A 26891-nucleotide genomic window follows, 5' to 3' on the forward strand; every position below is an offset into this window, starting at 1 on the left:
TTGATTCATATGTTGTTTAATTCAGACCTCATGTAAATGAAAATGTGCAAATTTGCCCGTTTTTACACAGAAAATAGGTTAATTTCTAAATTTCATTATCCTGGTCACAAAAGCAAAGTTTAAATGGAATAATGGCCATTTTCTGTACTTTTACAACATAAGCAATTAAGAATAACACATACTATCCAGGAACAAGATTTGTGTTACATAGTGTTATGCTAAACTTCGATTATATTATTATAATCAGAACTGAAATATGAATTTCCACCATTTTTTAATATGTTTCAAAACATATACGGGTGACCAGGATGTTTATTGGCGTTAGGTTTAAGTATCTTATTCATTTTTTAAGCTGCAGTGTTATTTTTATGGTATATGATAGTGTAAGTTTATATTATCATAAGATTTACACAGCTATCAGCTTGTTCCAGACACAAGAGATGGTCTAACTATATATTTTAAGCCGCGTTCAAGGTTTATTCACCTAAAAGATATAGATAACGTCACGTAGAATGTATTATAGTTTATAAATTATATTATTATCAGTTCTCTTAATGTACCTTCGTGATAAGTGGCCGTCTTTGTTCCAGCTGGTTGAACTAAAAATTTATTGATAACAGCTATTTCGTATTTCTCATACATTGAGTCCTAATCCAAATTCTGTGATCTATAATTTTCAACTTAAATTCACCAACGAAATTGAAAAGAATAATCCTTCCTCTTTCTAAAAGTCCTACTTTTTAAGTATTAAAATTCACTAGTTCCATAAGTCTTCGACAATACACACACCAACCTACTTATGCCATGGTCCTCAGGTTAATGTACTAACCGGTCAGGTGGTTAGGTTCTCGACTCACATTATGAAAGTTGCGGGTTCGCATCCCGGTCGCGCCAAACAGACTAGCCCTTTCAGCCGTGGGGGCGTTATAATGTGACGGTCAAACCCTCTATTCGTTGGTAAAAGAGTAGCCCAAGAGTTGGCGGTGGGTGGTGTTGACTAGCTGCCTTTCCTCTAGTCTCACACTGCTAAATTAGGGACAGCTAGCAAAGATAGCCCTCGAGTACCTTTGTACGGAATTAAAACAACAACAAAATACTAAATAAATAGTAGGCATTAAAAAGAACATATACTGTTCTAAAACCGTATGTAGTTGCATTCAAGATTAATTAGAACAAAGAACAACGTTCTTTTGAGTGCTTCATTGATAACTACCCCACTTGTAACAGTGGTAAATGCATTCTTCACAGATCCGAATAGAACAATGAAGCTGATATAGATTTCAGTAACATTATATGTTGCACTTTGTCTTTTATTAATCTAGGATTTCCTAATAAGATAAAACGAACTTGGAGCATATTGTGTTAAAATGTGAAATAAATGCTAACACGAAATTTGTATTTTTAACAAGATTATATACAGCAGCCACTCGTTAAGAAAAGTAAAGTAACAAAACTGCTAGTAAAGTAATTTATAAAAAGTAATGAACTCTCCATTTATAAACAGTAATGAACTCAGTGTAGAGTTCACCATATTAGTGAAACACGTACACGTTAATAACAGTGTTTGAATATTCTAATAGTTGTGGAAATTTTATGATGATACAAACAATCATAACCGTAAAGATTAGAGAAAAGAAAATTACAGAAGACTTAATAATTGTATATAGTACATCCAAGTATACTCCATTTCTTTTCCAAAGTGGGTCCAGCTCAAGTGAATGACCCGTGACCCAACAAATGACCTCTTTCCGTTGGTTATTTGGCTTTACACATCCTGTAATACATGCTTTGATCACAAATTCTTTCCCATTGAACTTAAAAACGCTCAGTGACACGTCGCATTCTTGCCTTATTTATAAAAATATTGAGAATGTTATTCCCTTTCCGGTTTTCTATTTTAAAACAGTTTCCGTAGTTATAATTACACCACAGATGGGAAAAGTGTACACAATACAAATAATAAATAAGCCCCGAATTGTAATTTATATTAAAAGAAAAAAATATATTTTGGCTTCACGATATCAAATTATGAACTCTTGAGCTGTTTATATTAATATAACGACCATTAAAAAAAAAACAGAATTATTTTTCTATAGAAATTGGAGATAAGTTTATTCATCTTGAATATTAATTGTTGAAATCAGAATACATTCTAAATGAGATTATACATGTAAAAACGGCTGGTATGGATAGAGAAAGCACTGTCTAGAGGAGCGAACAACGTTTGTATCTTCTTCAGTCATCGTCAGGTTCACAAAGAAAGGTTACTGACCGATAGCTGACCACATGTTTGAAGGCGGTTGTGTAAGTGAGTGTAGGAATGTAGAGTGCGTGCTTAGATGTTGGGTATATTTATTAATATAGGTATGAATATGTCCCTTTTGCTGGTTTATTTTGGGTTTGAGTTGTTGTACAAGTAAGTCTTCTTTAATTTTGCGTTTATGTTTGTTTCTTTGGTTACGTTGTGTTTATTTCAATAAGGTGCTATTATGATCATATGAATTATTCGAATGAATAATCATCAAATCATGAAAAAACAGAAGAGGATGTTTCTGGTTTTCGTTTTACGTATATTATTTGGATTATTAGTTTCAGGAAAACACAGTTATTCCTAGAAGTTTTTGGTAATTTTGAAGTAAACAACTGTTATAAGATATCCAACGTATTTGCACTCTTTCTCAACTTCAGTATAAAATATTAATGATTTATTTATTTTACTGTGTTTGTTTTGAAATTAATCGCAAAGCTACACAGTGGACTATCTGTGCTTTGCCAACCAAGGGTATCGAAGCTCGGTTTATAGTGTTGCAAGTCCGCAGACATACCGCTGTGCCACTGGAAGGGGGGATATTTTACTGTGCAACGCAAAGCTGAACAATGGACTATCTGCACTACCTTCCAAAAGATTAAAACAGGATTTTAACGTTATAAGACTCAAGCTTTCTGTTGAGTTAATAGAAGTTTCTATGTAAAGCTTTGGTGTGTGTGTGTTAATGTTTTATGAATGTTTTCAATGTAACGTTTAAATAGCACTATTTACATAAACTATAACTGCTAAGTTAGTTGTTCAATAAAATAATCCTTCTAGCCAAACATGTTTTCCAGTTATGCTTTTTATCCAATTCATAAACAGCCTTTATGCAGAATTTAGGTCAAATCCCTCACATTCTCTGGACTGGATATTAGTCCGTCACAGGTTAACGTCCCATTTGATAGCTTGTACTCATCATTCAGATGGGTAGAGTAAAACAATTGGGTTAAAGTGTCTTGTTCAAGGATACAACAACATGTCGCAAGCAAACCTAGTTTAACTTCCAACTATCTGACAAAGAATTCAAAACACAAAGTCGTTGAACCATGCTGTCTCAAATATATACTAATATACATTGTTTGTTTGTTTTTTGAATTTCACGCAAAGCTGCACGAGGGTTATCTGTCCCTAATTTAGCAGTGTAAAACTAGAAGGAAAGCGGCTAGTCATCACCACCCACCTCTAACTCTTGGGCTACTCTTTTACCAACGAATAGTGGGATTGCCCGAACATTATAACGCCCCCACGGCTGAAAGGGCGAGCATGTTTGGTGTAACGGGGATTCGAACCCGCGACCCTCAGATTACGAGTCGAACGCCTCAACCCACCTGGCCATGCTGGGCCTAGGCTTAATAGTAACACCGTTAGCGATGCACCCTTGGTATTGAGCATTTATTTTCACTCTGTAAGTGTTGGTATAAATACAATGGATAAGACAAGTGTAGGAGTTAAACGAACACAGGTTGTTAAGTGTAATGGGTACAAGGGTGGGTTTTATTTAGAACTCAGGACAGACATGCACTTTTTATAAAAAAGCTAATAATGAAGATAATTTTTATATAGATGTTGTAGATTGGAGGTTATTCTAATTAAATTAGAGACTATACATAAATAAAGAGAGTTGTGGAGTGTGGGAAATGGTAGCAGGATTTACATTCAAAGAATACATCAGCTAACAATAATTTTCAGTAAGGTAAGAAAAGTTCCATTAAAGTAAAAAGTTGTGAATTTAATTATAATGATCAAATTCTACTGAGCGACAAATTTCAGCCCTTGGCTTCTGCAGGTGAAGAACTATTGGAGGGAAAGAAAAGGGTTAGCGAAGGATGTTCATTATAAGGAGATTATATATAATTCAATGATGAGGCATGTGGATAGAATAGACTGCAGGGTAAAAGAGGAGAAAAGAATCAGATTATGCTTCTCAGGGACACAGGTGGAGGATTTAAGTGACAGAGAAGAGATATAATAAAGGGAACTAGCACAGATGCAGTATCTGTGATAAATGTAGGGGGTAATGATATAGGGAAAGGTGAGCCTGAAGAGTTAATTAACAAGTACAAAGAGATGATAAGGGCATTTTAAGAAAAAAAAGCCAAAACTTAATTTTGTCAGGGACACTACCCAGCATTAATAATTGAGATGAAGTTATTAGTAGATTACTAGGGCGAAATGCTAGGTTTAGGTTAGTATGTAAGGATAAACATATTGGCCCTTTGGACTTGTGGGATCAGTTCAATGGAAGAAGGGAGGTTTTTGGAATGGATGATTTGCATTTAAATAGGGAAGGAGCTGGCTTGTTTGTTAAGGATATTAAGTTGGCTGTAAGTGAAGTTTTAAACTAGGACTAGACAGCCAGGAAAAAAATAAATGTAAAGAGAATATCAGGCAAAAAAAAAAGTTTAGTATATGAAAAGTGTGTAGAAGTAGTTAACAGGACAGGTGTAATTGTTACAACTGTAATGCTAGAGATATAATAGGTAACTGTAGAGCACTGGTAGGAATTGGAGGATTTTGAAATAATGGAAGTAACTGAAACATGGTTAAATATATATGATTTTAATGATAGAAGTATTTTTGAAATACATAGTTCAGGCTATTTAATAGGGATAGAGTATTAAAGTGGGGTGGAGGAGTGGCTTTATGTATGAAATGTGAATTACATCTTGTTGAAATTGAGGATATAATAACAAGACATTGAATCCATTTGGGTTTCTATTTGGAAATATAAGGAAAAGGCTTTTGGAAGGGACTTTTTACAAACCATTAAATATACTGAATAAATTAGTGAGAAACTTTACAATGAGATTGTGATTTCAGTTGTTAAAGATGTCATAATTATAGGTGATTTTAATTTCATACATATTGACTGGGAAACTATTGATAGTCAAATCATGAAGTAGAAATTTTTTTGGAAACTGTTCATGATGGTTTTTTCACCAATTAATCAAAGACACCTGCTATTTAAGATTTATTGTTAACTGAAAATACAGAAATGGTTGAGGGGAAAACATCTGGGTGCAAGTAATCACTGCTCAATTGTTTGAATTTTTGCTGCAGATGGAGATAAGGAATAATGATACTTTGGTTACAAATTTCAAAAAGCAAATTTTGATGCGGTGAGACAAGAACTATCTGTTGTGAAGTGGGCAGTTGGGTGAGTTAAAAGCTCTGATCAGATGTAGAAATTTTTTTAAATAATCTTTTTAAATTTTAAAAATAAACTTATTCATGAAAGAAAGAAAATGGTATTTGTAAGGAAAAAATCAGACTGGCTCACAAAGTGTTAAGAGATAAAATTATAGAAAAGCATCATAAATTTAAGAAGTTTAAATTGACTGGTATGACAGGAGATTTATAAGATTAAGGAAGTTAGTGAAACAGGAAATTAGGACAATAAAAAGGTTGTATGAGAAAAGGTTGGCTGAAAGTGTAAAAATTAACACTGCCTATTTCTTTAAATAATTAATGGTGAACAAAATGTAGGGGTAGGGCCCTTTAGGGATGATAAAATAAGGCTAGTATCTGATAAGTATAAGATGGCTGGGTTGGATGCAGGACAATGTCTTGTCTCCATGATCACTGACTCTCACTTGAAAACGAGCTAACTTTGGATATTGTTTCCCTATTCCTAAGTACAGATTTTTTTCAAAATTTGGCATTTAATAAAACATAAGATGTATACTTTGTGAAGAGTTATAAGACTTGAATATGGTGATGAAAGAAAGATAACCACTAGAATTCCTCTAATTTTTATAAATATTCAAGAAGTTTTTCTGAACAATTTTTCAATTGTAGGCAATTGCTCTAAGTTTTTATTTACGTGAATTGAATTATCATAGATTTTTTTGTGTGTTCAGTTAAAATTTTTTTTGTTCATATGTGTATATCTTTTGTACCTTCTAATCATTTTTTGAAAATTTTTAGTCTTTTGTATTTGACTGAAAAATGTGTTTGACAATTGTTTTATTGAACCATTTCTTTCTGAAGATACACCAATTTTTGCAAGAGTGCCAAATTTTTCGCAACATGTTTGAAACAAACTTTCAAATGTCTTAAAAAAGTAATAAAAATAAATAAAAAGGTACACTATAAAAAAAGATTTGGGTGAGACACTGTCTATGTACTGGCTGTGTTATTAAATTTTGATTTCTTTCTGTTTTCACTAACAAGAAGTAAACAGTATTCTACATCACAAACAGTTGAAAAATGGAAACAAGATAACTACATTAACTCTGAGCTGGGTAAGAAAAATTTGAGAAGCTTAAAAAATAAGGCTCCAGGGTTAGATAATATTTCCTGAGTGGTTTTCAAGGAGGTTAATGATTGGATATGTGAAACACTTACTACTTTTTTTTTTTTCAGTTTCTGACTAGTGGGCAGGTACTAGAAGATTGGAAGTTAGTTAATGTAACTCCCTGTTTCAAGAATGGTGATAAAAATTGTCCCAGTAATTATAACACCATTATTCTTACATCATATGTGGGTGGAAATTTATAGTCTGTTAAACAGTCATTTAACAAAGTTTAAAACTTTATTGAGTATCAACATGGTTTTTCTAAGGGACAATGTAGTCTTACATATCACTTACATTCTTTAAAAGAGTTATTACTGATGTAAATTAAGGTAAGGGTATAAATTTGGTGTCTCTGGATTTCCAGAAAGCATCTGATGAGGTGCCACATAAAGGGCTTGTAAAACAGTTATCTCCATAGGTGTCAGGGATAAGTTAGCAAATTTGATAGAATAGTGACTGGATGAAAGAAAGCAGAAGGTTGTTACAAATGGAGTCAGTCAAACTGGATTAATGTCACAAATAAGTGACCTCAGGGCTCAGTCTTGGACTTTTACTCTGTTTGATTTACATCAATGAAACAGATGAAGGAATGGTCAATAAATTACATAAATTTACAGATGATATTTAGGACTTTGGTATTGCTGGCTGTGAGGATGATGTTGCTGATTTACAGAAGAATTTAGATCATTTATTGAGTTGGACAAATAAAAAATGAGTTTTAATTATAATGAATAAGTTATTGCATGTAGGTTATCATAACTTGAATTATAAGTATAATATAGATGGGAATAACCTTAACAGTGTCATGAAAGGAAGAGATCTTGGTATAATAGCAGACCATTCTTTAAAACCATTGAAGCAGTGTGCTGTAGCTAGTGTTAGGGTAAATAAGATTTTATGTTGTATCTTCAAAAATACTGAACACAAGTCTAAAAAGGTCCTATATTGTTCAAAACATTGTTATTATCAAAAAATTAAATGAGCCATATGAAAAAAATATTTGAAGTTGAAGCTAATCTGTTTTGAAGAGGCATAGCTCTAAATGTACTTACATGAACACCATAAAAATATTTACCAATTACTGTTCTTTGTTCAAAATAACAGCATTTGCTATAAAACTTAATCAATTTGTGCAACACATTGGTAGATTGATCTCACATATATTTCCCCTGGTGGGAAAGCGATAAGGTTACAGACTTACAATACTGGAATCCCAGGTTTGATTTTCTGTGGATAGTCCATTGTGGCTTTGCTCTAAAAAGGAAGAAAGAAACTTGTATGTATCTATGTATACATATATGTGGCTTTGTTCTAAAAAGATAGGAATGAAGTAACTAAAATATACCTGTGTAAATTACTTCAAACAACTAGGGTATGTTATATTTTTGTTTATATTTTGCATTTAATTACCTGTCACTATCTACTGATAATTTTAAATAGACAACACTCTAAAAGTGTAATTAAAGCAATTTTACGAAATTATAACTATTACTTGTATATATATTATGTAATATCACTAGTTATTTGATTAGAACTGTGAAAGGACAGGTTTAATATTCTAAAGGATACAAATAATATTGTAAAAAGGTGTTTTAACTTAATTTTTAAACTATATTGTTGTTTGCTGTTTGAGAAGTCTCAATATAAACAGAAAAATATTGGCTAAACAGAAAAGTATGTGCATCTTCTAAACATAATTTCAATTATTTACATCCTGGTATCATACAATGAATATAAATGCAGTGTTGTATTTGTCTATTCCATTAAAGTTTTAGTCATATACATGCTATTCCCCTTCAGATATTGAGAGACATATCTAACAATCATTTTTCAAACCTGTAAATTTAAGACACTTAATTTTACAACCACAAGAAAGTAAGCATTTTATCAAGCCAATATTATTTATTTCCAATTTAATTTGTAAAATTAAAATTTTAAAATGTAAAAAATCGTTGTAAAATTGAGCTTAAAAAATTTTAGGCTAACTTAACAAATTAGCAGATAATACAAACAGTTTATTGAACAGTGGTCAAGAAAGCCCTCATACAATAATGCAAGTTCTCATTTAACTATAATTAGACCAAATGTGACATGATTAATATTAGCTAGAAAAGTTGAGACCCAGATAACTAAAGTTAACAAAAGTTACCCATTGAATTATTTGTGCAGTTTACCTAACTCTGTTAAAATGTTCTAGCAAAATAAACATATGATTCAATCGAGTCTTGGTAATACATTTTTATTTTAGTGTGAAAGCTTGAAATAGTATACTAAAATTAGTAAAGTTATCTTGCAGTATACAGTTCAAAGTTTTTTAGGAGAAAGTATTAGGGTTATCTCCAAAGTAAATCACAAGTGTTACATCAGCTTACAATTGACAATAGTGGGTTAAACTTTAACCCCTGATATCTACTTCAGTTAGAGATTCAAAATATAGTTTCTGATCTGTTTATTTTACTGTTACATAGTCAAAAATATAAAGCAATACATTTAACATCAAATTGACAGTGTACTGTCTTAACAGATGCATAAGTCATTGCATGTATTATAAGTAACATGACTTGAACATTGCATTAAATAATATAGAAACTATTATATGATAAAGGTAAACATTCTTCACAAAATGGAACTATTACATTTTATAAGTTTTGAAATTTTACATATTTTTATAATATATATACATACATTACATTTATAAGATTAACATTCTATACTTTACTGAATTTCTGAGGGAGATAGTATTCATTAAAATGTTTTATCTAAAACAGTTGAAAAATGTAAAAAACCAAACCTTCTTACAGTAGTACAGAACTATTGTACATTTATATTACACATATTTACAAATGTCAACATCACTTTTAGTATTTTTTATGTAAAAACAAGTGTTTAAATAATCATAATGTAAACCTAAATAAAAACTTAAAAGCCATTGTTTAACCAGGAAAAGTAAAGTCAATGTACTGTGAAAAAATAATGTGTTTTACCTCATGAAGTACTTTTATAAACAGACTTTGAGAAGTTATAAGTGTAAAACTAATGTATAAATGTAAAAATAGATAGAATACACATTTCTTTCATGGAATTTTATACAGAAAATATTTTGTATTCAAATTTTCTTTATAACAGCTGAACCAGCATAAAATTACAAAAGACCAGTTAATAATGACTAGTTCCTTTCTGTTCTGACATGAATTCTTTATAAGAAAAACAACAAACTAATCAAAATTATGTCATCAAAGCTCAAACATTTCAGTATCTCACCTAGGTATTTTAGATAATTATTTACAGTTGTGTAAAAGGATTTCCACATACAGCATTTTATGTTTTGCTTAAGTTAGATTTATCATGCCAAGAAACTTATGGCATTTTATGATTAATAAATTGTTCACATTTAAAAACTTAAAAATATTATTTTATTTTTTAACACTCACAAAATGAGCCAGTCTGTCATCTTGATGTGGGCCACAAAAAATTAAATTATTCCAGAAAGATTTGTTTCAATTAGACAAAAAGAAGATACTTGGCATTGTTTTTGAGGTCAAGATTACTGGTAACCTAACCTGGGACCATGAGAGCTACCAGGTGAAGAAGTTAACTTGTAAAGAAATATTATGTAACATAGAAACATGTTTGAAATGTTCTAGAAATGGTTGTGAATGTGATAGTTTAAGTGTATAGCAATTAAGTTAAATCTTTGTTTTAGATCACTAGAGGGAAGAAATTATATAAAGATATTCCACTCAGTTAGACATACTAACTGAAGGGATTCACTTGTTAGTTACAGTATTGATAGAAACATAAAACAATTAGCACAATTTCATCATTATTGTTAAAAAAGGCATATTGGAATCATATATAAGAAATCATCAGTTTCAATATTTTGTAAAACTAACAACACAGTAAAGCCCAAAGATGTCGTGTTGAAGTTTAAACACATGCACAATGCATTACAGAATGATTTCTATAGTGATTTCAAATTTAAAATACCATTTCTGCAAAGAAGAGTAAACATAAGAAGCTACAATATAAAGCCCTACATGTATGGTACCATCATATAGATTGCATGAAGTCATATTTTTGTAGATGTTTATTTTCATTTTGGTTCTGCTGAGCTTCATTCATTGAGGTCTATGAAAATAACCCTAGATTTCCACTCTCCAGAATTACTTCCCTCTTGACCATACTAGCCTCAGTATTAAAGACACTGGGCTGGTTTGTGTGGCAGGAGATAAAGGAATTTGGATTGTTTGTTTGTTTGTTTTTTGAATTTAGCACAAAGCTCCATGAAGGTTATCTGAGTTAGCTGCCCCTGATGTAACAGTGTAAAACTATAGGGAAGGCAGCAAGTCATCATCATCCACTGCAAACTCTTGGGCTACTTTTACCAACAAATGATGGAATTGACCATATTATTATAATGCCCCCACAATCGAAATGATGAGTATGTTTGATGTGTGACAGAAATTCGAACCTGTGACCCTCAGATTACAAGTTGAGCACCCTAATTATCTGGCTGGGGATGTTTGTTTCAGCCATATAAAATAAGTTATGTTTTAGACTAAACTATATCCTTCCTATTTTTTTGGATTATAGCTTTCACTATGAAGTTTCTTTCCCAAACAAAAATATTTTATTGATATGACAACTAGGTTTGTGTTCCCTCTTTTTTGCCAACTAAATACATGTGAACAAGTTCTTAAATTTTTATCTCAAGGGCTATCTTTAGCGCTTTTAATGAAAACGTTTTTGGATCTTGTGCCTGTAAACTCTTTATATACATATAGCTAATAATTTTATGGTAAATGCTACTTGAATATTTTAATCAATTATTTGCTTAACAAAATACACTGAAGTATTTATTAGTATAATTAAATTAATCTTACATTAAACATCACCCACTAAGGTTGTAATGCTTCAAATAGTTGAGGGAGTGGGGAAGCAAATAAAATATTTTGTTCCATTATTACAGCCCTCTGAAGGCTCATTGTTAAGTATGAGTACTTACTATACTAAAAGTCAGGGGTCAATACTCACAGTGGACATAGCACAGATAGCGCATTGTGTAGCTTTGTACTTAACAACAAAAACAAAAAAGAAACAAAACTGTTACTTATTTTAATTTTTGAAGGATAACCCTTTGTATTTTATGTGTCTTATTTATATTTCATTCTTGGTCTAAAATATATTTAATGAAAGTATGAACATATGGTATTTAGTGTTAAGAATGTGCACATTTTTTTTTTTTTTTCATACAGTATATTTTATTCCCATAGTTGGAAACATCTCTCACATATAGCAATTTTAGTCCATAGCCTTCTGATGGTATAAACATGGGGGAGAAATGGTTACATTTAACATACGTATTTTAAACTTTTTTTTTTCTTTTCTGGGTGTTCGCTCAGATTCACATGTTATTCAATAACGTATACATAGTTAGGTTTCTTTAGTACAAGGAAGTAGATATCAAACCTCTCATTCTCATAAAAGGTAAAACTATTCCCACTTCTGGATCACATGCCTTTTCAAACATAATCAGTTATTACCTTTGCACGAACAGTCTAAAATGGTGTATTTACTAGTTGTAATTATACTTAAGCCACTGAAGCAAGAAGGATTTTTTTCTTTCATTAACCATCATACATTAAGGTTGTAATGCTTTAAATAGTTGATGGAACAGGGGAGCAGGTAAAATATTTTATTCTATTATTATAGCCCCTGGGATGTCCGTTTTTAAGTATGAGTGCTTACAATGCTAACAATTAATAGGGTGTAAATACTTACAGTGGCCTGGCATGGCCAAGCGCGTAAGGCGTGCGACTCGTAATCTGAGGGTTCGCGCCCGCATCGGGCCAAACATGCTCGCCCTCCCAGCCTTGGGGGCTGACGGTCAATACCACTATTCGTTGGTAAAAGAGTAGCCCAAGAGTTGGCGGTGGGTGGTGATGACTAGCTGCCTTCCTCTAGCCTTACACTGCTAAATTAGGGACGGCTCAGTGCAGTGGGCTGACAACCTACTCACTTAAATACTTGTTGAAGAATCCGCAAGCGATTGCGGCCCTATGTTCCTAGATGGAATCTAATGGTGAAAACTAACTAACTAAATACTTACAGTAAGTTAAACACAGATAGCTATGTTTCTTTGCAAGTAAATTTGCATGCTATGAAGTGGAGTTTAGAAACTTATTGATGTTAGTGAAATAAGTAAAAAATCTATGAAAGTTGTTGAGACTGTAGAGTTTAAAGTTATTAAATAAACATTTTGATAAAACATTTTCATTTTATACTCCAGTAACTCTTAAAAAGAAAAAAACAACCGAATCATAGCCAGAATAAATCTGTAGAAGTAAATTGCACAATGTCACCATATAGATAAATAAAAAGTTACTTTAAGCTGAAATATTTATTAATGGTTATTTGAAACTAATGTTTCATAGAGCGCTTTATCAAATTTGAAACAAATATACAGATTTCCAAGAGATAAAACCTTAACCAGAAGAATTTAACATAACTTCTCATATATTAATGTCAACATTTTTCTACCGCTCACTTCCATGTGGTATTTCATTCAGTTTTATGAGGAACAAAAAATTGATCTTAAAAAAGTTAAAACGGTGAATTATAACTATAGTATGTACAACAACTCTTTTTTTTTTTTTTTCAAAAGAACACAGTTTTAAATCAAAGTACTAATCCTCATAACAAGAACACGGCTTTCACTAGGATTGAGGCTTAACATGGCCAGATGGATAGGGTGCTGGACTCGTAATCGCTGTCACACCAAACATTCTCCCCCTTTCAACCTTGGTGGCGTTATAACGTTGGTCAGTCCCACTATTCGTTGGTAAAAGAGCATCCAAAGAGTGGCCAGTGGGTGGTGATGACTATTTGCCTTTCCTCTAGTATTGCACTGCTAAATTAGGCACGGTTAGTGCAAATAGCCCTTGTGTAGCTTTGCGCTAAATACAAAACAAACCAAACCAATATTTCTTGAGGAAAAATGAGCTCGTAAACTGTGTAAGATCAGCAAATAATAGAAGTAACTAGTTTCCCATAAACAGAAATGTACTTTTGTATTAACTTAGATTTAATTCGCTCTCATTGAATCGTGAATAAAACATTCAGTTCCAGACCAGATAAAAGACACATTATTGTTTGTAAGTTTGTAACACTTTTATATATGGTAGTATAACGTTACTGTCAATCCCACTCTTCGCTGACAAAAGAGGAGCCCAAAAGTTGGCAGGTGGTGGTAATAACTAGTCTTACACTGCTAAATTAGGGACGGCTACTGCAGATAATCATCGTGTAGCTTTGCGCGAATTGCAAAAAAAAAAAAAAAAACACAAACAAATGAAGAGAGATTGAAGTCACTTCTAAATTCGAATTTCCGAAATCGCAATTCATTAACATACGTAACAAAATAAAGCGGAGACTCGTGCAAAATATGCAATGATACGTAACAACAAACGTAAGGGGTGTAAAGTGTAAAAATCCTCTTTACAAATTTTTCTATCTTAATTTTTTTACTTTATTTTATCATATTTTGTCTCTTAAAATAATTCTGTGAGAGTCTATACCAGATGGCTATAGAATTTTGTTTGAATAAGTCACTAGTCTTAAAAAGTTCAAATTGTGTAATATATATTCTACCCAAATGTTATGGTGAAATATTTAACGTTTAATTTTTGGTAGTTTCTTTTCTTCTGAAGTTCTTTTGAAGTGTATCAAACCACTTTATTTTGCGTCCAGTGAATAAGTTAGATAAAAGTTTTTCAGAAATTATTATATATAAGCTTTTAGCTATCACTTAGCGCAGTAATGGTTAATATGTAGGAATAGGGTGGTAAAAAATGGCCGCTGCATTTTAGGTATTGTTTTAAGTTAGTCTTAAGTCTCTTGTAACACTGTAAGAGACTATGATAAACATGTAGCTTAGGTTTACAATGGTTATTAAGATCTTTAACTTAATAAAAATATCATTTAAGTAGAGAATTAATGAATAGCATAGCAACTAAATTTTCAGCTGATTATTTTGATTCTGAAGTCAGAAGGTCTAGCTCACCAATGCTTGAAGAAGTTTCGATAATTTACTCACCAAAATATTGCATTTTAACTTGGAGAGAACAGAAGAAGTACAGCGTTTCACCGACTTCAACACATGACGTTCATCAAGACAACTCATCAAACCAGTTTAAAACTGCTGCCCCATAGCAATTACCATTAATTAGTATTCATTAATATTTATACTTCATCATATCATCATATATTGTAATTATTATTGTTATACAACTCTAAATTATCACCATCACAACAACAATCATCCTTAACTGACCAATTAAATTGTCTTTTCCCTTTTCATAGGACAGGTAGCCCTAGTGTAGTTTTGTGCAAAATTCAAAATAAACCCTTTTCTTTTGTTCTTTTCTTACTGTAGGTTCCTTAACATTAAAATCTGAAGAAGTCAACACTATTATGACCATCAATAATTAATAATTTTATTTTAGCCTATTGTGTGGTATAATAATTTGAAGTCGTTCTGCTAGTACAATGAAGAAATTCATATGGTATTAACAAGATGTATTACCATTGTATTATAATAATAAAAGTTCACTTACAAGCTGACTCTAATTGTTATTGTTTGAAAAAAAAAAGAGGGAAACAATATATAACAAAAAAACAAATAATAAGAATGATGGAGGGAATGTTGCAGTCCAGAAATACTGTAAAGATGGATACATAAAACTGAACAACGTATGTAATTAGCCTGATCTTTCCAAGAAACTCTATTTATAACTAAGTGTTCAATTCCTTTCACCAGTATGAAATCAGGATTGAATGAAAGCATTTAAACTGAATAATGCTATAAAATCATAATATTTTGGGACAATATAGGACTTATTGTTCAAATTCAACTGTTTCATCCTCTTAACTAAAACTATTAATAAATAAATCTTAAATTTAGCTCTTATCATTTCTATATTTATAAAGCTTTCTCTGAAACTCACTTAGATTTATTTATTTTTTTGGCCAGGTGGATTAAGGTGTTCGACTTGTAATCTGAGGGTCGTGGGTTCAAATTCCTGTCACACCAAACATGCTCGCCCTTTCAGTTGTGGGGGCATTATAATGTGATGGTCAATCCCACTATCTATTGGTAAAAGAGTTGGCAGTGGATGGTGATAACTAGCTGCCTTCCCTCTAGTCTTACACTGCTAAATTAGAGATGGCTAGTGCAGATAGCCCTCTTGTAGCTTTGCACAAAATTCCCAAACAAATGCAGATTTATTTTCTTTACAACATCTGAAGGCCAACCACCCTGTTAGAAAAATAAAACTTCTTAGTTGAGCATGATTGCTACTCTGCCCAAATATATATGTGTCCCTTAGTCCTACTATTCTCAATCTTAAGTATGAAAAGATGGTGCATCAACACTATGTTTCCTTTACAATCAGATCCATCTTAACTTCTTTTCTCAAGAGAAAATAATTTGAATAACACTACTCTGAACCTTTTACAACAATTCAATATATCTTTGTAAGAAGAATGGCATATTCCCATGAACTTGTAACATTGATTCAGTGGTTACTTATGTAGTGATTTTTATATGGCTTTTTTTTAAAGTCATTTCTGTGCGTTTTGGTAGTGCCATCCCTACGTAATTGTTATTTATTTCAATTTTTATTACTTGTGTCCTTACATATGTTGTTGAAATCAGTGAAATGTAAGAGGATAAAAGGTTTACTTTGTTCATTATTTGGTATCTCTTGAGTTTTGTCATCATGTTATTTTCTTAGTCATATTTGATTCAAATAATATATTTGTTTCAGGTGTACAGAAGTCATGTAATCTGAATCTTATATTTCTCTTGGAAAGAAAGGGTAAGTTGTGTTTGACATTTTGTACAGGAAATTAATGGTTTTACTATTAGATTTGTAAATGACATAAAACTTATAATAATTGCTCTTTACTTAATTCAAATTATAACAGTCATTGTTTATGCAGTTAATAGTATGGATTGTACTTAGGTCACTGTTATTTATATGCAAAAACGGCTTGTTTGGGTTGAGAAAATATTTTACATAGAAGAGCGAACAACGTTTCGACCTTTGGTCATCGTCAGGTTCACAAAGAAAGAAAGAGGTAACTGACCGGAAGCTAACCACATGTTTGAAAGGGGTCGTGTAACTGAGTGTCGGAATGTGCTAGCCGTTCCTAATTTCAAAGTCGTAATATCGTGGTGACAACAACGTTTCGACCTTCTTCGTGAACCTGACGATGACCGAAGAAGGTCGAAACGTTGTTCGCTCTTCTATGTAAAATATTTTCTCAACCCAAACGAGCCGTTTTTGCATATAAATTTCTCAACAAGTGGGTTCCTCGACATCACTGAGGTCACTGTTATGTATGTTATATCCCAGCCAGCCTCCTGAGTCTTGTTATTGAGTGAAAGACATCATTGGTACTGGACATGACAGATATAGTATGGTTGATGTATTATTATATATTATTATATTACTCATAAGTTCTTAAATTATGGATGAAGGTAAAAACATTGACCAAACAAAATTTGTGAAGAAGGTAATTAATTTTCATACAATTTCCCCTAAAATGACACTTGACTTCTGCACCCAAAGACTTGGTCAGTTTTAGTGTAGTTGGATTTCATGCAAAGCTCCTGAGAGTTAGCTGCACAAGCCATCCATAATTTTTAAATGGTAGATCAGAGGGAAGCTAGTCAAAAGTACTCACTACCAACTCTTTTTTTACCAATGAATAATGGTATTGGTACCAATACCATCCATAATTTTTAAATGGTAGGTCAGAGGGTAGCTAGTCAAAAGTACTCACTATCAACTCTTTTTTACCAATGAATAATGGTATTGGTCATCATATTATGATACTTCCATGTCTGAAAGTGTGAGGAGTTCTGTGACAAAGTTTAGTCTTGCTCAGTAGTTTGTGATTTGAGTGACTTAACCAACAGGCCAACTTAGTCATCTGCCTGGAATAGCCCTATGACCTGAAATTGATGCGAGCCATCCATGGTAAGGGATTATCTGTTGAGTGTGTTTTCATGTAATGACCTGTTTTAAATATCATATTCTTATCCATGCTTTAAATGCTTTGTCACTGAATATTAGTCATAAATTAGTACACTTTGTCTTCACATAGCAAACAAGGTTTGCCTTAAACAATGTCTAGAGATGATTTTCAAGTGATATTGGAAAATAGCATATTTCCCAAAAGTTTTTACCTTTATGTGTTACAATTATTTTGTTTCTCTTTAATTATCTAATGACCAAAACTGTTAAAATAGAATTTTGAGAAATATAATTTCAATAGGCTATAAACAGCATAAGAATAATATGAAATGATCAGCTATATGAAAAGTATAACACTGAAATATTTTTTTGCTCATAAGGACAGCAAAAGTGTAGGAATCATTTGTGGTATGGGAATATTCACGTTTCTATCTTCCTGTAGTATTGTAATATTTATCATGAAATTCTTTCTTTGTTCTTAGTATATGCCAATTTCTTATAACACATGGTAACAAAAATCACTAAGTTGATCATGTTTCAAATTACTTTTGTTCCTTGTCTAGATGGTTTCTATAGTTACTCTAGCTGAAGGTGATTTTTTATCCATGCAAACACTTGTATTTGTGGTTCCTAGTTTTACCATTATCACTATCAAATATGAAAAAAAAAAGATGATACATCATTGCTATAAAACATCTCCATCAGATCCAGTCCAGGAAATCATCTTTTATTAGACTTTCAGAAAATGTTTCCCACCACTGATGTAAGATTGTCTGTAATTACTGAGACAATTGTTATCAGTTTCCTTTAAAATAGGAGTAACATTAGACAACTACCAATCTTATGGTACCTGCTCCCTATTTAACTTTGAAGGACTTAAAGCAAGTGGCTCACATGTCTAATTCCTAACTTCTTTCAAAACTTGTGGGGTAAATGTTATCTGGACCAAGTAATTTATCATTCTCTAAAATTTCTATTTTGTTTTAAACAATTTCAGAATTAATATGATCACAATGTTTCTATCTAGCAACTGTTCAGGTTTAGTAATATTGCTCAAATCTTTATTAGTAGAAAACTAAAAAAAATAAACCCTTAAAATAATTGAATTACTATGCCATCTCATAATCATCAGATACTGGCCTCCAAGTACCCTTAAAGGCCCCACTTATATCCTAACATTTTGATTATCCTTTAAGTATCTAAAGAAAATCCTTACTTATTTTTCTATTTCCTACCAACCTCTTTTTCATACAGTTTTTTATTTGGTAATTTCCTGTTCGACCAACTCTCTTGATCTTCTGTAATGTTTCCATATCTTCCATCATTGCAAAGGCTGCTGCAAGGTAAAGAAGTTGAATTTAGATATTCTGATATACGGTTTTAAGAGAAGAGAAAGTGCACACACTATGTTTTGATTCTAAGCAATTATAATTAAAAAACGCATTTTATTTACACTTGGTATTCAGTTTATTTCATCTAACATTGATTCTATCAGTAAGAAGTTTAGTATTACTATTAATCTATATTTTGAGCAAACCTTCTGTAATACACCATATCCAGAGATGCCAAATATTACGATTTGAGTGTAATCATTATGATTTTGATGTATACATTACGACTATATGCTCATACAGACAGATATTACGACTTGCTGCAACTCCTAAATTATTATATATTATATAGGCCTATACACTAAAATGATACATTGTTCCCCCAGGGCTTGAAAGGGGTGAAAAGAAAATTTCTATTGAGATACAAATAAATTTTGATAATGAATAAAAGACATAGTCCAAATTGCTACTTGCTTGTTTTTGTTTGTTTTTGAATTTCACACAAAGCTACTCGAGGTATATCTGTGCTAGCCGTCCCTAATTTAGCAGTGTAAGACTAGAGGGAAGGCAGCTAGTCATCACCACCCACTGCCAACTCTTGGGCTACTTTTTTACCAACAAATAGTTGGATTGACCGTCACATTATAATGCCCCCATGGCTGAAAGGGTGGGCATGTTTGGCCTGACGGGGATGCGAACCCGTGATCCCCAGATTACGAGTTGCACGCCTTAACACGCTTGGCCATGCTGGGCCAACGGTTACTTGCAATAATCATGTTTGTGCTTGAAATAATAAAAAATATTTGTATCTCCGACATCTACCAATAGTTTGAGTGCAGTGCTTCTACATACTGGGTAGGTGGAGGAATCCATAGTTACATCATCAGTGCTTGTCAGCCAATTAGCGTTCGCGTAGATGTGTATTTCTCATTTTCTAAGCGGCATAGAAACACCAATGCGATCGTTTACAAGATGTAAAAAAAGAGGCCTCGTTCACCAGATTGTCTTTTTTCTGGCAAATTTAAAAGGACTAAAACTGTGAAAGGGCTCTGTCTACAATCGTTACACTCAGTCATTTGACATAGTTGGCATCTCTGCATATCTAACCAGTAATTTATTTTTTGCCTTAAAAAAACAATTTTAAAATATTATTGTTGAGCATTAGGTGTGCAGCTGATAAAACTTATAGTTTCTGGTAAAGTTAGGCTATTTTGAATAGGTATGTTATAGTACTGGCAAGAAGATATAATAAAAAGTTATAATGTAAGAAATAAATGCTAATTTCATAACAACCATTGTGTTCCCAAGAGGCATGATAATAAATTTACGGACTTACGATGCTAAAATCTGTGGATGGATTCCTCACAGTGGACACAGCATATTGTCCAGTGTGGATGTGCTATAAAACAAACAGACTACTATTGTAATTTTCAAACACAGAATTTACCTGAAAATGAGATAGATCTTTAGAGTTTATGTTTTGTAAACTCATTTTGGTGTTCACACAATAGCAGTTGTAACAAATGGCTTATGTGTTTTGACCACTGTTATGTTTCATGGTGATGAAGAACTGGCCTAAAGTAAATATGCAGTATAGACAGCAGACTTAGGTATTGAAAGACAACCTCAGGTTAATATCAAGTTTAAAATGACTTGAGAAAGTGACCGTTATGTATGATGTGCTTTGGAGACTACAATAGTGATAAGTATGAGGATTGTAGGTGTGTTGTTTATATTTACTCTTATTTTGTATAGTAATGAGAGGTTTAATACCATATATGAACATATTTAATGAAATAATTAATACTGGTATAAATGTATTAATTGATGCTGGTTCAATGTGGGTCTAAAGTTTGTGTATTAGAAGAACTTTAATATATGATATCAATAAAAGGGGAACTCATAAATTTGAGAAACATGGCCATTACAGTGAAGACCATGAGGAAGTAACAGCTCTTAGTAAACAGAGGAGACAATACCCTAGTACGAGTCTCAGATCCAAATCAGATGAAGGGAAAAACGGCAAGTTAACCAAACATTGGGGAAAGTAAGAATTTCTTGACCTATAGAGACTATAACATCTGCTTCTATTGAGATAAGAAGTTTATTACTTAGAAAAAAACAGTCTGCAAGTCTAATGGTTATACTGATTGAAAGCATTGCAATACATTAATTAATATTGGCTCTGCATCTACACTTGTTCAATCTTGTTTGATAATGAAACATGAAAACATGTCTTCGTGGGTAAAGAAAAAAGATGGGAGTGCATATTGGGAACTGACTTCACACAATAAATGTGAGATTAGGCTAGTTTTAAATAGTTTTACAGTGTATGGTCAGGAAATCTCTTTGTACTTTTAAAACTTGCTCAACAAGAGGTTAAAGAATCAGTGATAACAAGGAAAGCAGTTATTGTACTACCAAGAAGTGAAGTACCCTTGTTAGGAACCATTTTAGGTCTAGTGACTTGACCATAGTAGAAACAAACTTCTTGAGTAAATGCTGGTTGGAAAAACTCTTGTGGTACTGCAGAGTAAGGATGTAATAATTATGGCCAAGTACATAATGAATTCCAAAATTCAAGTGAAGTATGGATGAGCATTGTAAGGTGTGAAGCTGTACAGGTATCACTTTCACATCAAGGAATGTCAAAAGTATTCTTTCTTGAAGCAGAATATAGGAAGGTTGATGTGAAATCTTCACATCAGGACAGATTGCTACCTCACTAAGGCTATATAAGCACTATTGTGGAGGTCTTTCAACAGAACACTGCATTAGTTTACATTATTTTGCAACCAGAATAACAAAAAAAATTATCTTGCAGACCTCATGACTTAAGCCAAAAACTTAAATTTTTTATTTAATGAAATAGAATCTACAAAGGAATAAGGAGTGAGAAGACCATGTACTTCAGCATTACATATTGTAGTAGCAAGAAAGAGGATGAATCCACAGTGTTTTGTGTGGAACAGAGAAAAAATGAAGTAACAAAGAAGGAAACCTACCAACTATAGAGGATTGACTCTACTTTAAATGCTGTATGTGGTTTTCTAAATGGTTTTAAACATTGTACCTCAAGAGTGAAAACTGATAAGGGCAAATCGAGAGAAGACAGCTTTAATTGCAGGAAATGAATTGTGACAACTTGTGTGTAAGCATTTGGATTAGGTAATACATCAGCTAAAGAAGTGTATTCTTTCCAAGTTTCCTTGGAACATTTTGTGTTTATCTATATGAATGCCATAACTGCACATGGAAAAGCCTTTGAGGGATTAAGAGAAATTCTGGATTGGCTGATGAAAGAGAAAATGGAGCTGAATCCCAAGAAATGTGAATTTTTCCATTAAGTGATGAGTTTTCATGGACACACAATAAGCATAGGGGTGTTTATTCCAGTCTGTGTAAGTTTTATCTGCTCATTAATGCCTGCCACTAAAGAACTAGTGTGAAGTACGATTTCTTGGACTGAAGTCTAACTGTTGTCATTTTGTGAAATCATTCTTTTAAATAAGTTATCTTTCACAGAAGTTACTTGAAAACCAAATATGTTTTAATGGTTGACTAATTATGAATGAACATTCAACAAACTGAAGAAATAATCTGCTGCGTTTGCATTCCCTATTCTTGAAGATTCATTCATGTTGAATATAGACGACAGTTAGAAATAAATTATTCAGTGAATCAAGAATACAGCAATAAACCGTCATTGCAAAAATTCACTCCACATAGCCTGAAGATAAAGACATACTGTGCACAGGAAGATTTATTATGTATACAAGAAGACTTATTATGTTAAAAATGGGAAGATATCAGTGGACAGAAACAATGGTTACAATTTAGGTATTAATAATACACAGGGAGGTTAAAGAGCACTTTTTTGTATTTGATACTGTGGATCTTTAGAGAATTGGTGTACATTATGTGAACTATATTGTGAGCAGAAAGGTTAGTGTTTGTGTTTTTAATTTTGCACAAAGCTTCATGAGGGCACACTAACCATCTCTAATTTAGCAGTGTAAGACTAGAGGGAAGGCAACTAGTCACCACCTCCCATTTCCAGTTTTTCTTTTCTTTTACCAATAAATAGTGGCATTGACAATCACAATATAATGCCCTCATGGCGAGTATGTTTGGTGCGATAGGGATTTGAACTTGTGACCCTAAGATTACACGTTGAGTGTTCTACCACTTTCCCATACCAGACCTAGTAAGTGGTAACATAAAAAATTGCTGTGTTATTAATTCTTATAAGACTGAATTCTATTGAGATAATGTATGATCTGAGAGTAAAAAAGGATAACCCTAAAGTTAATCAGGAGATGGGAAGTACCATATGTTTTATTGGAAGGAATTAATGATGTGGACTGCAGTATCCAGAAGTAAAGGTAGTTCAAGCTAAAAGCCCATCCATTATGATTATCTTTGAAAATGCATTGTGGAGAGAATGGTCAGTTGGGTAGTCTTGGAAAAGTATTTGCCAGCAGATATTCGATCTGCTAAAAAGCCCTAATTTACTAGCAAGACCACTTAAGTGGATTTCTAAATACAGAACTACCATTAAAGTTGTTCAACTAACAACTTAAATAGAACTTCCCGATTGGCAGGACAGCAAGTGACGATGGACAAGAGGGCATTCTATTCATATATCATAACTATTGGGAAAGAAAATGTCAAACAGAAACTTGATGAATGTACAGTTTAGTGTAGTATTTTAATTCTTGCATTGAGATTATTCAAGAAGTTTTAAAATCCAGGAAGGAGAGGTGTTATATGCTATATTTTGAATGTTCTAATTTAGATGTTTACATTAAGATCAAGAATGTTGATGAAAGTTAATAATAAGAAACTTTATGAAGTATTTACTTTACAAATTTCAGTAATCAGTGGTTATTAAAATCAGTTAAGTGTTAGAAAAGTTATATAGTGTAAGTAATGAGGATTATCTTGTTTATTATTCAGTTGCTCAGTTGATTATCTCTGTAATTCTTCAAGTAAATTTATGAGTAAAATAGACTTACATTCATTTCTTATATTATTTAGAAAAAATATGAATTACAAATTAAGATTGTAAGTGAATGTGGATATAGAAAATGCTTGTTGAAGAAAGACCAGACTTAGAATTGATATTGTCAAATAACCCACCCAGTGATAAAACACATTAAAAGAGAACAGCAAAGTGTTTGTATCGTATCACCTTTTACCTGTATATCAGACAAGTAGTGAGTTACGATACTAGAACTTTAAAGAATATGTTAAAATACTAATATTCAAAGAACAAAATAACATGCCTGCACTTTTTACAAGTTAACTTGAGTTTCAAATTAGTTGTTAGCATCTGATATTAAATGTACACACCAACTCACACACAAAATATTAATACACAAAGTTCATGTCATCACAATAAAAAGTGGACTTCAGATATACACATTTGCATCATTTAAGTGACAAACTCATTTGTCAGGCTTCACACGATCTGTAGTGAAGCAGGTTCATTAAAATAGGCAGTACTGAAAAATGTTGAAAACCTTTTTGGTATGTAATTTGTCAATTGCTCTCAACCTAGATTGGTTTTTGGGGTCAGTGTAAAGTGTGTTTTATTTCTGAAGACAGTGGGTTAGTTGTGGTTGAAGAAAGACAAGAGAATTTTGGTATCTGTATCAAAACTTCAAACATTACAATGAAAAGTTATTGTCACCTAGCACAAGATATGTAGTTGTTTCTTCAACTTCTGCTTAGAACCTGACTGGTGAGTGCTTTTGAATGTTTGAGAGTGTGTGCTGTACATTGATTAGAGCACCAAATTCTGTAGTTTTATAATCTAATACAGGAGGGACGTTACATTTCAATATAAGGAAACTAATTTGAGCACATAAAGTAAATTTAGTTACAGATAGCAGATGCTCCATAACAAAGTATAATACTTTGAACAGTAGTGAAATTAAAATGCTTGATTTACATGGAAATATTAAAAGTTTAATAATTGTATTCACTTTTCGTCCATGCTAAACGCAGTTTCGTCCCTTACACTGTTCTACAGAGTGGCCCGTAAGTCCCTACCCATCCATATATCTTATGTATCCAGTGTATCTGTGTGGTGTTACCAGTATTCTTTCGCTCATGTACTCACGTACTTGTCACGATATGCTCTTTAAGTGTAAATTGACTTACATCAGCCATAATTCTCTGAAAAAAAGAAAATTTATAATACATGCGTTATTGAATATAACATAATAACATATGGATGGGTAGGGACTTACGATCCACCCTGTATTTTTACTTTGGTATATACGGCACCATATCCTTCAATATGTCGAGTATTTCGATCTTTTTTTTTTGAGTAATAGGACGTTTCAAAGGTTCCATTATCTTATATTGCTGACGTTTTACTAAAGTAATTCTCTTGATTTTTATTTTATTTATTTATTTATTTTTTGTAAGTGAGACCTTAAACCAGGCAGCTGGAACACGAGAACTCCTGCTTGGCCAGCTTAGATTTCAGATTTATATTTTACTGAGGGAACTGTAACCTTCATGCATAAAAGAATAGGTTAAGAGACAACTGAGCAACCTGTTGAGTTGTTTGCGTGTTTAAGGTATTCAAAGGAATATTCCGTGCACTTTCATCATTAATAGATGATATGAAAACCTGAAAACCTAGATGCCATTGATACAGGAAAAAAGAATCGAAATACCTGTACATTATGAAAACCACGCATGCTCAGTATCCTATTACATTAACCCGAAGCACCCCTAGATTTCCTCTTCCCCCGTATCGGATGCCTTTTTCTTTAAGAGAACAATTGCTAATGTACGCAGTTACTTATTTAGATAGATATTATCACAATGCCATTTATGGTTTATCCTGTCGTAAGTATATAATAGAGATATAATTAAGCTTCTGTGCATATAAGAATCGAATCTTTCTTTTCGACACAGAATGTTTCTTCACTATTTTCATGTTTATTTACGTTAATGTACAAGGGTATATTTATTTAAAAGTTGACCAAAGTACCCACATACTAACAATTGGATCTTAATGTGTCTACCTCCAGGCCTTATCAAACGCCTGAAATTTACATCGAGAAACTTAGTAGCTGTTTCGGATAATGTACAGTACATCTTTGGACAGTGTTGGCAAATTACGTATATAGTAATATACAGAATTTAAAATATTGAGATATTACAAACGAATACAATGAGAAACTTAAAATAATTGTTAATTGTAACAGAGAAGTTAAATACATAAACATGTTATCTGATGAAGAAGTAAAAAAAGGGTGAGATGGTGCAGGATATGATGTACATTTATTTCATGTACAGTTTGTGCCTCACCTATCGTTAAGGTCACCACCTGCCACTGGAGACTACCTGACCAATTTTATAAAGCGTTGAATTAACGCGACAGGAACTAAGTTGCAGTTGTACCATAACCACATATTCACGTCTTAATATCGTAAGTATATTAATCTAACACAAGACAAGACATATTGTTTATGGAACAGATGTGAAAAGTAATTGTTGCTTAATGAAAGGACAGTGAAAATAGAACGCAGTATTACCAGGTCCACTTACTTTTGGTGACATCAATTATCCTGACACTAATAATTCTTTCATTTTCAAATATTTATAGAAAACATTCCTACAGAAAATTAGAATGATTACATGTGTTTTAAAGACATAAATATTCTGAAAATAACGTAAGAGTATTAATTAAGGAAAACAATGGATCCAAATAATGGATCCATATTCAGCAATAGAACTGCTGGTGGGGTCTGGAAGAAGTTTTCGATTTATAAACCACGAGAAGCCTGCCCACCATATGCGCCATCCGTGTATAAATTCTCAAGTTGTCTTGAAATATGAGATTTAACCAATACAATGATATAGAATAGTTACATTTCTATGAAGTT

General features: G+C 32.4%; 2 protein-coding genes across 11 annotated transcripts in view; one reads left to right on the forward strand and one right to left on the reverse strand.

Moving 5' to 3' along the window:
* LOC143244454 (uncharacterized) overlaps positions 1–26891 on the reverse strand; it is a 57055-nt gene that overhangs the window by 12177 nt on the left and 17987 nt on the right. For 2 of the 10 annotated variants that reach the window (XR_013025097.1, XM_076489164.1), the window contains exons 1-2: positions 14704–14841; positions 7810–7862 (exon numbers count right to left, since the gene is read on the reverse strand). Coding sequence is in view for 2 of the 10 variants with exons in the window: in XM_076489164.1 (XP_076345279.1) it covers positions 7810–7862; positions 14704–14790 (140 nt within the window). In the remaining 8 variants the exon portion in view is untranslated. Of the gene's footprint in view, positions 1–829; positions 1375–6259; positions 7863–11491; positions 11690–12389; positions 12892–14703; positions 14842–18866; positions 18987–20317; positions 20381–24971; positions 25071–26891 lie in introns of those variants that run through there. The other 8 variants (XR_013025091.1, XR_013025103.1, XR_013025092.1 and 5 more) reach the window with 7 other exon arrangements.
* The window catches only part of LOC143244435 (ecdysone-induced protein 78C-like), a 185898-nt gene continuing 173049 nt past the window's right edge, over positions 14043–26891 (forward strand). The window contains exons 1-2 of the mRNA XM_076489132.1: positions 14043–14076; positions 16436–16486. Of these exons, the coding sequence (XP_076345247.1) occupies positions 14058–14076; positions 16436–16486 (70 nt within the window). The 5' untranslated portion in view covers positions 14043–14057. The remainder of the gene's footprint in view (positions 14077–16435; positions 16487–26891) is intronic.

This window comes from Tachypleus tridentatus, chromosome 1, assembly GCF_004210375.1.
Source record: "Tachypleus tridentatus isolate NWPU-2018 chromosome 1, ASM421037v1, whole genome shotgun sequence".
NCBI classification, from domain to species: Eukaryota; Metazoa; Arthropoda; class Merostomata; order Xiphosura; family Limulidae; genus Tachypleus; species Tachypleus tridentatus.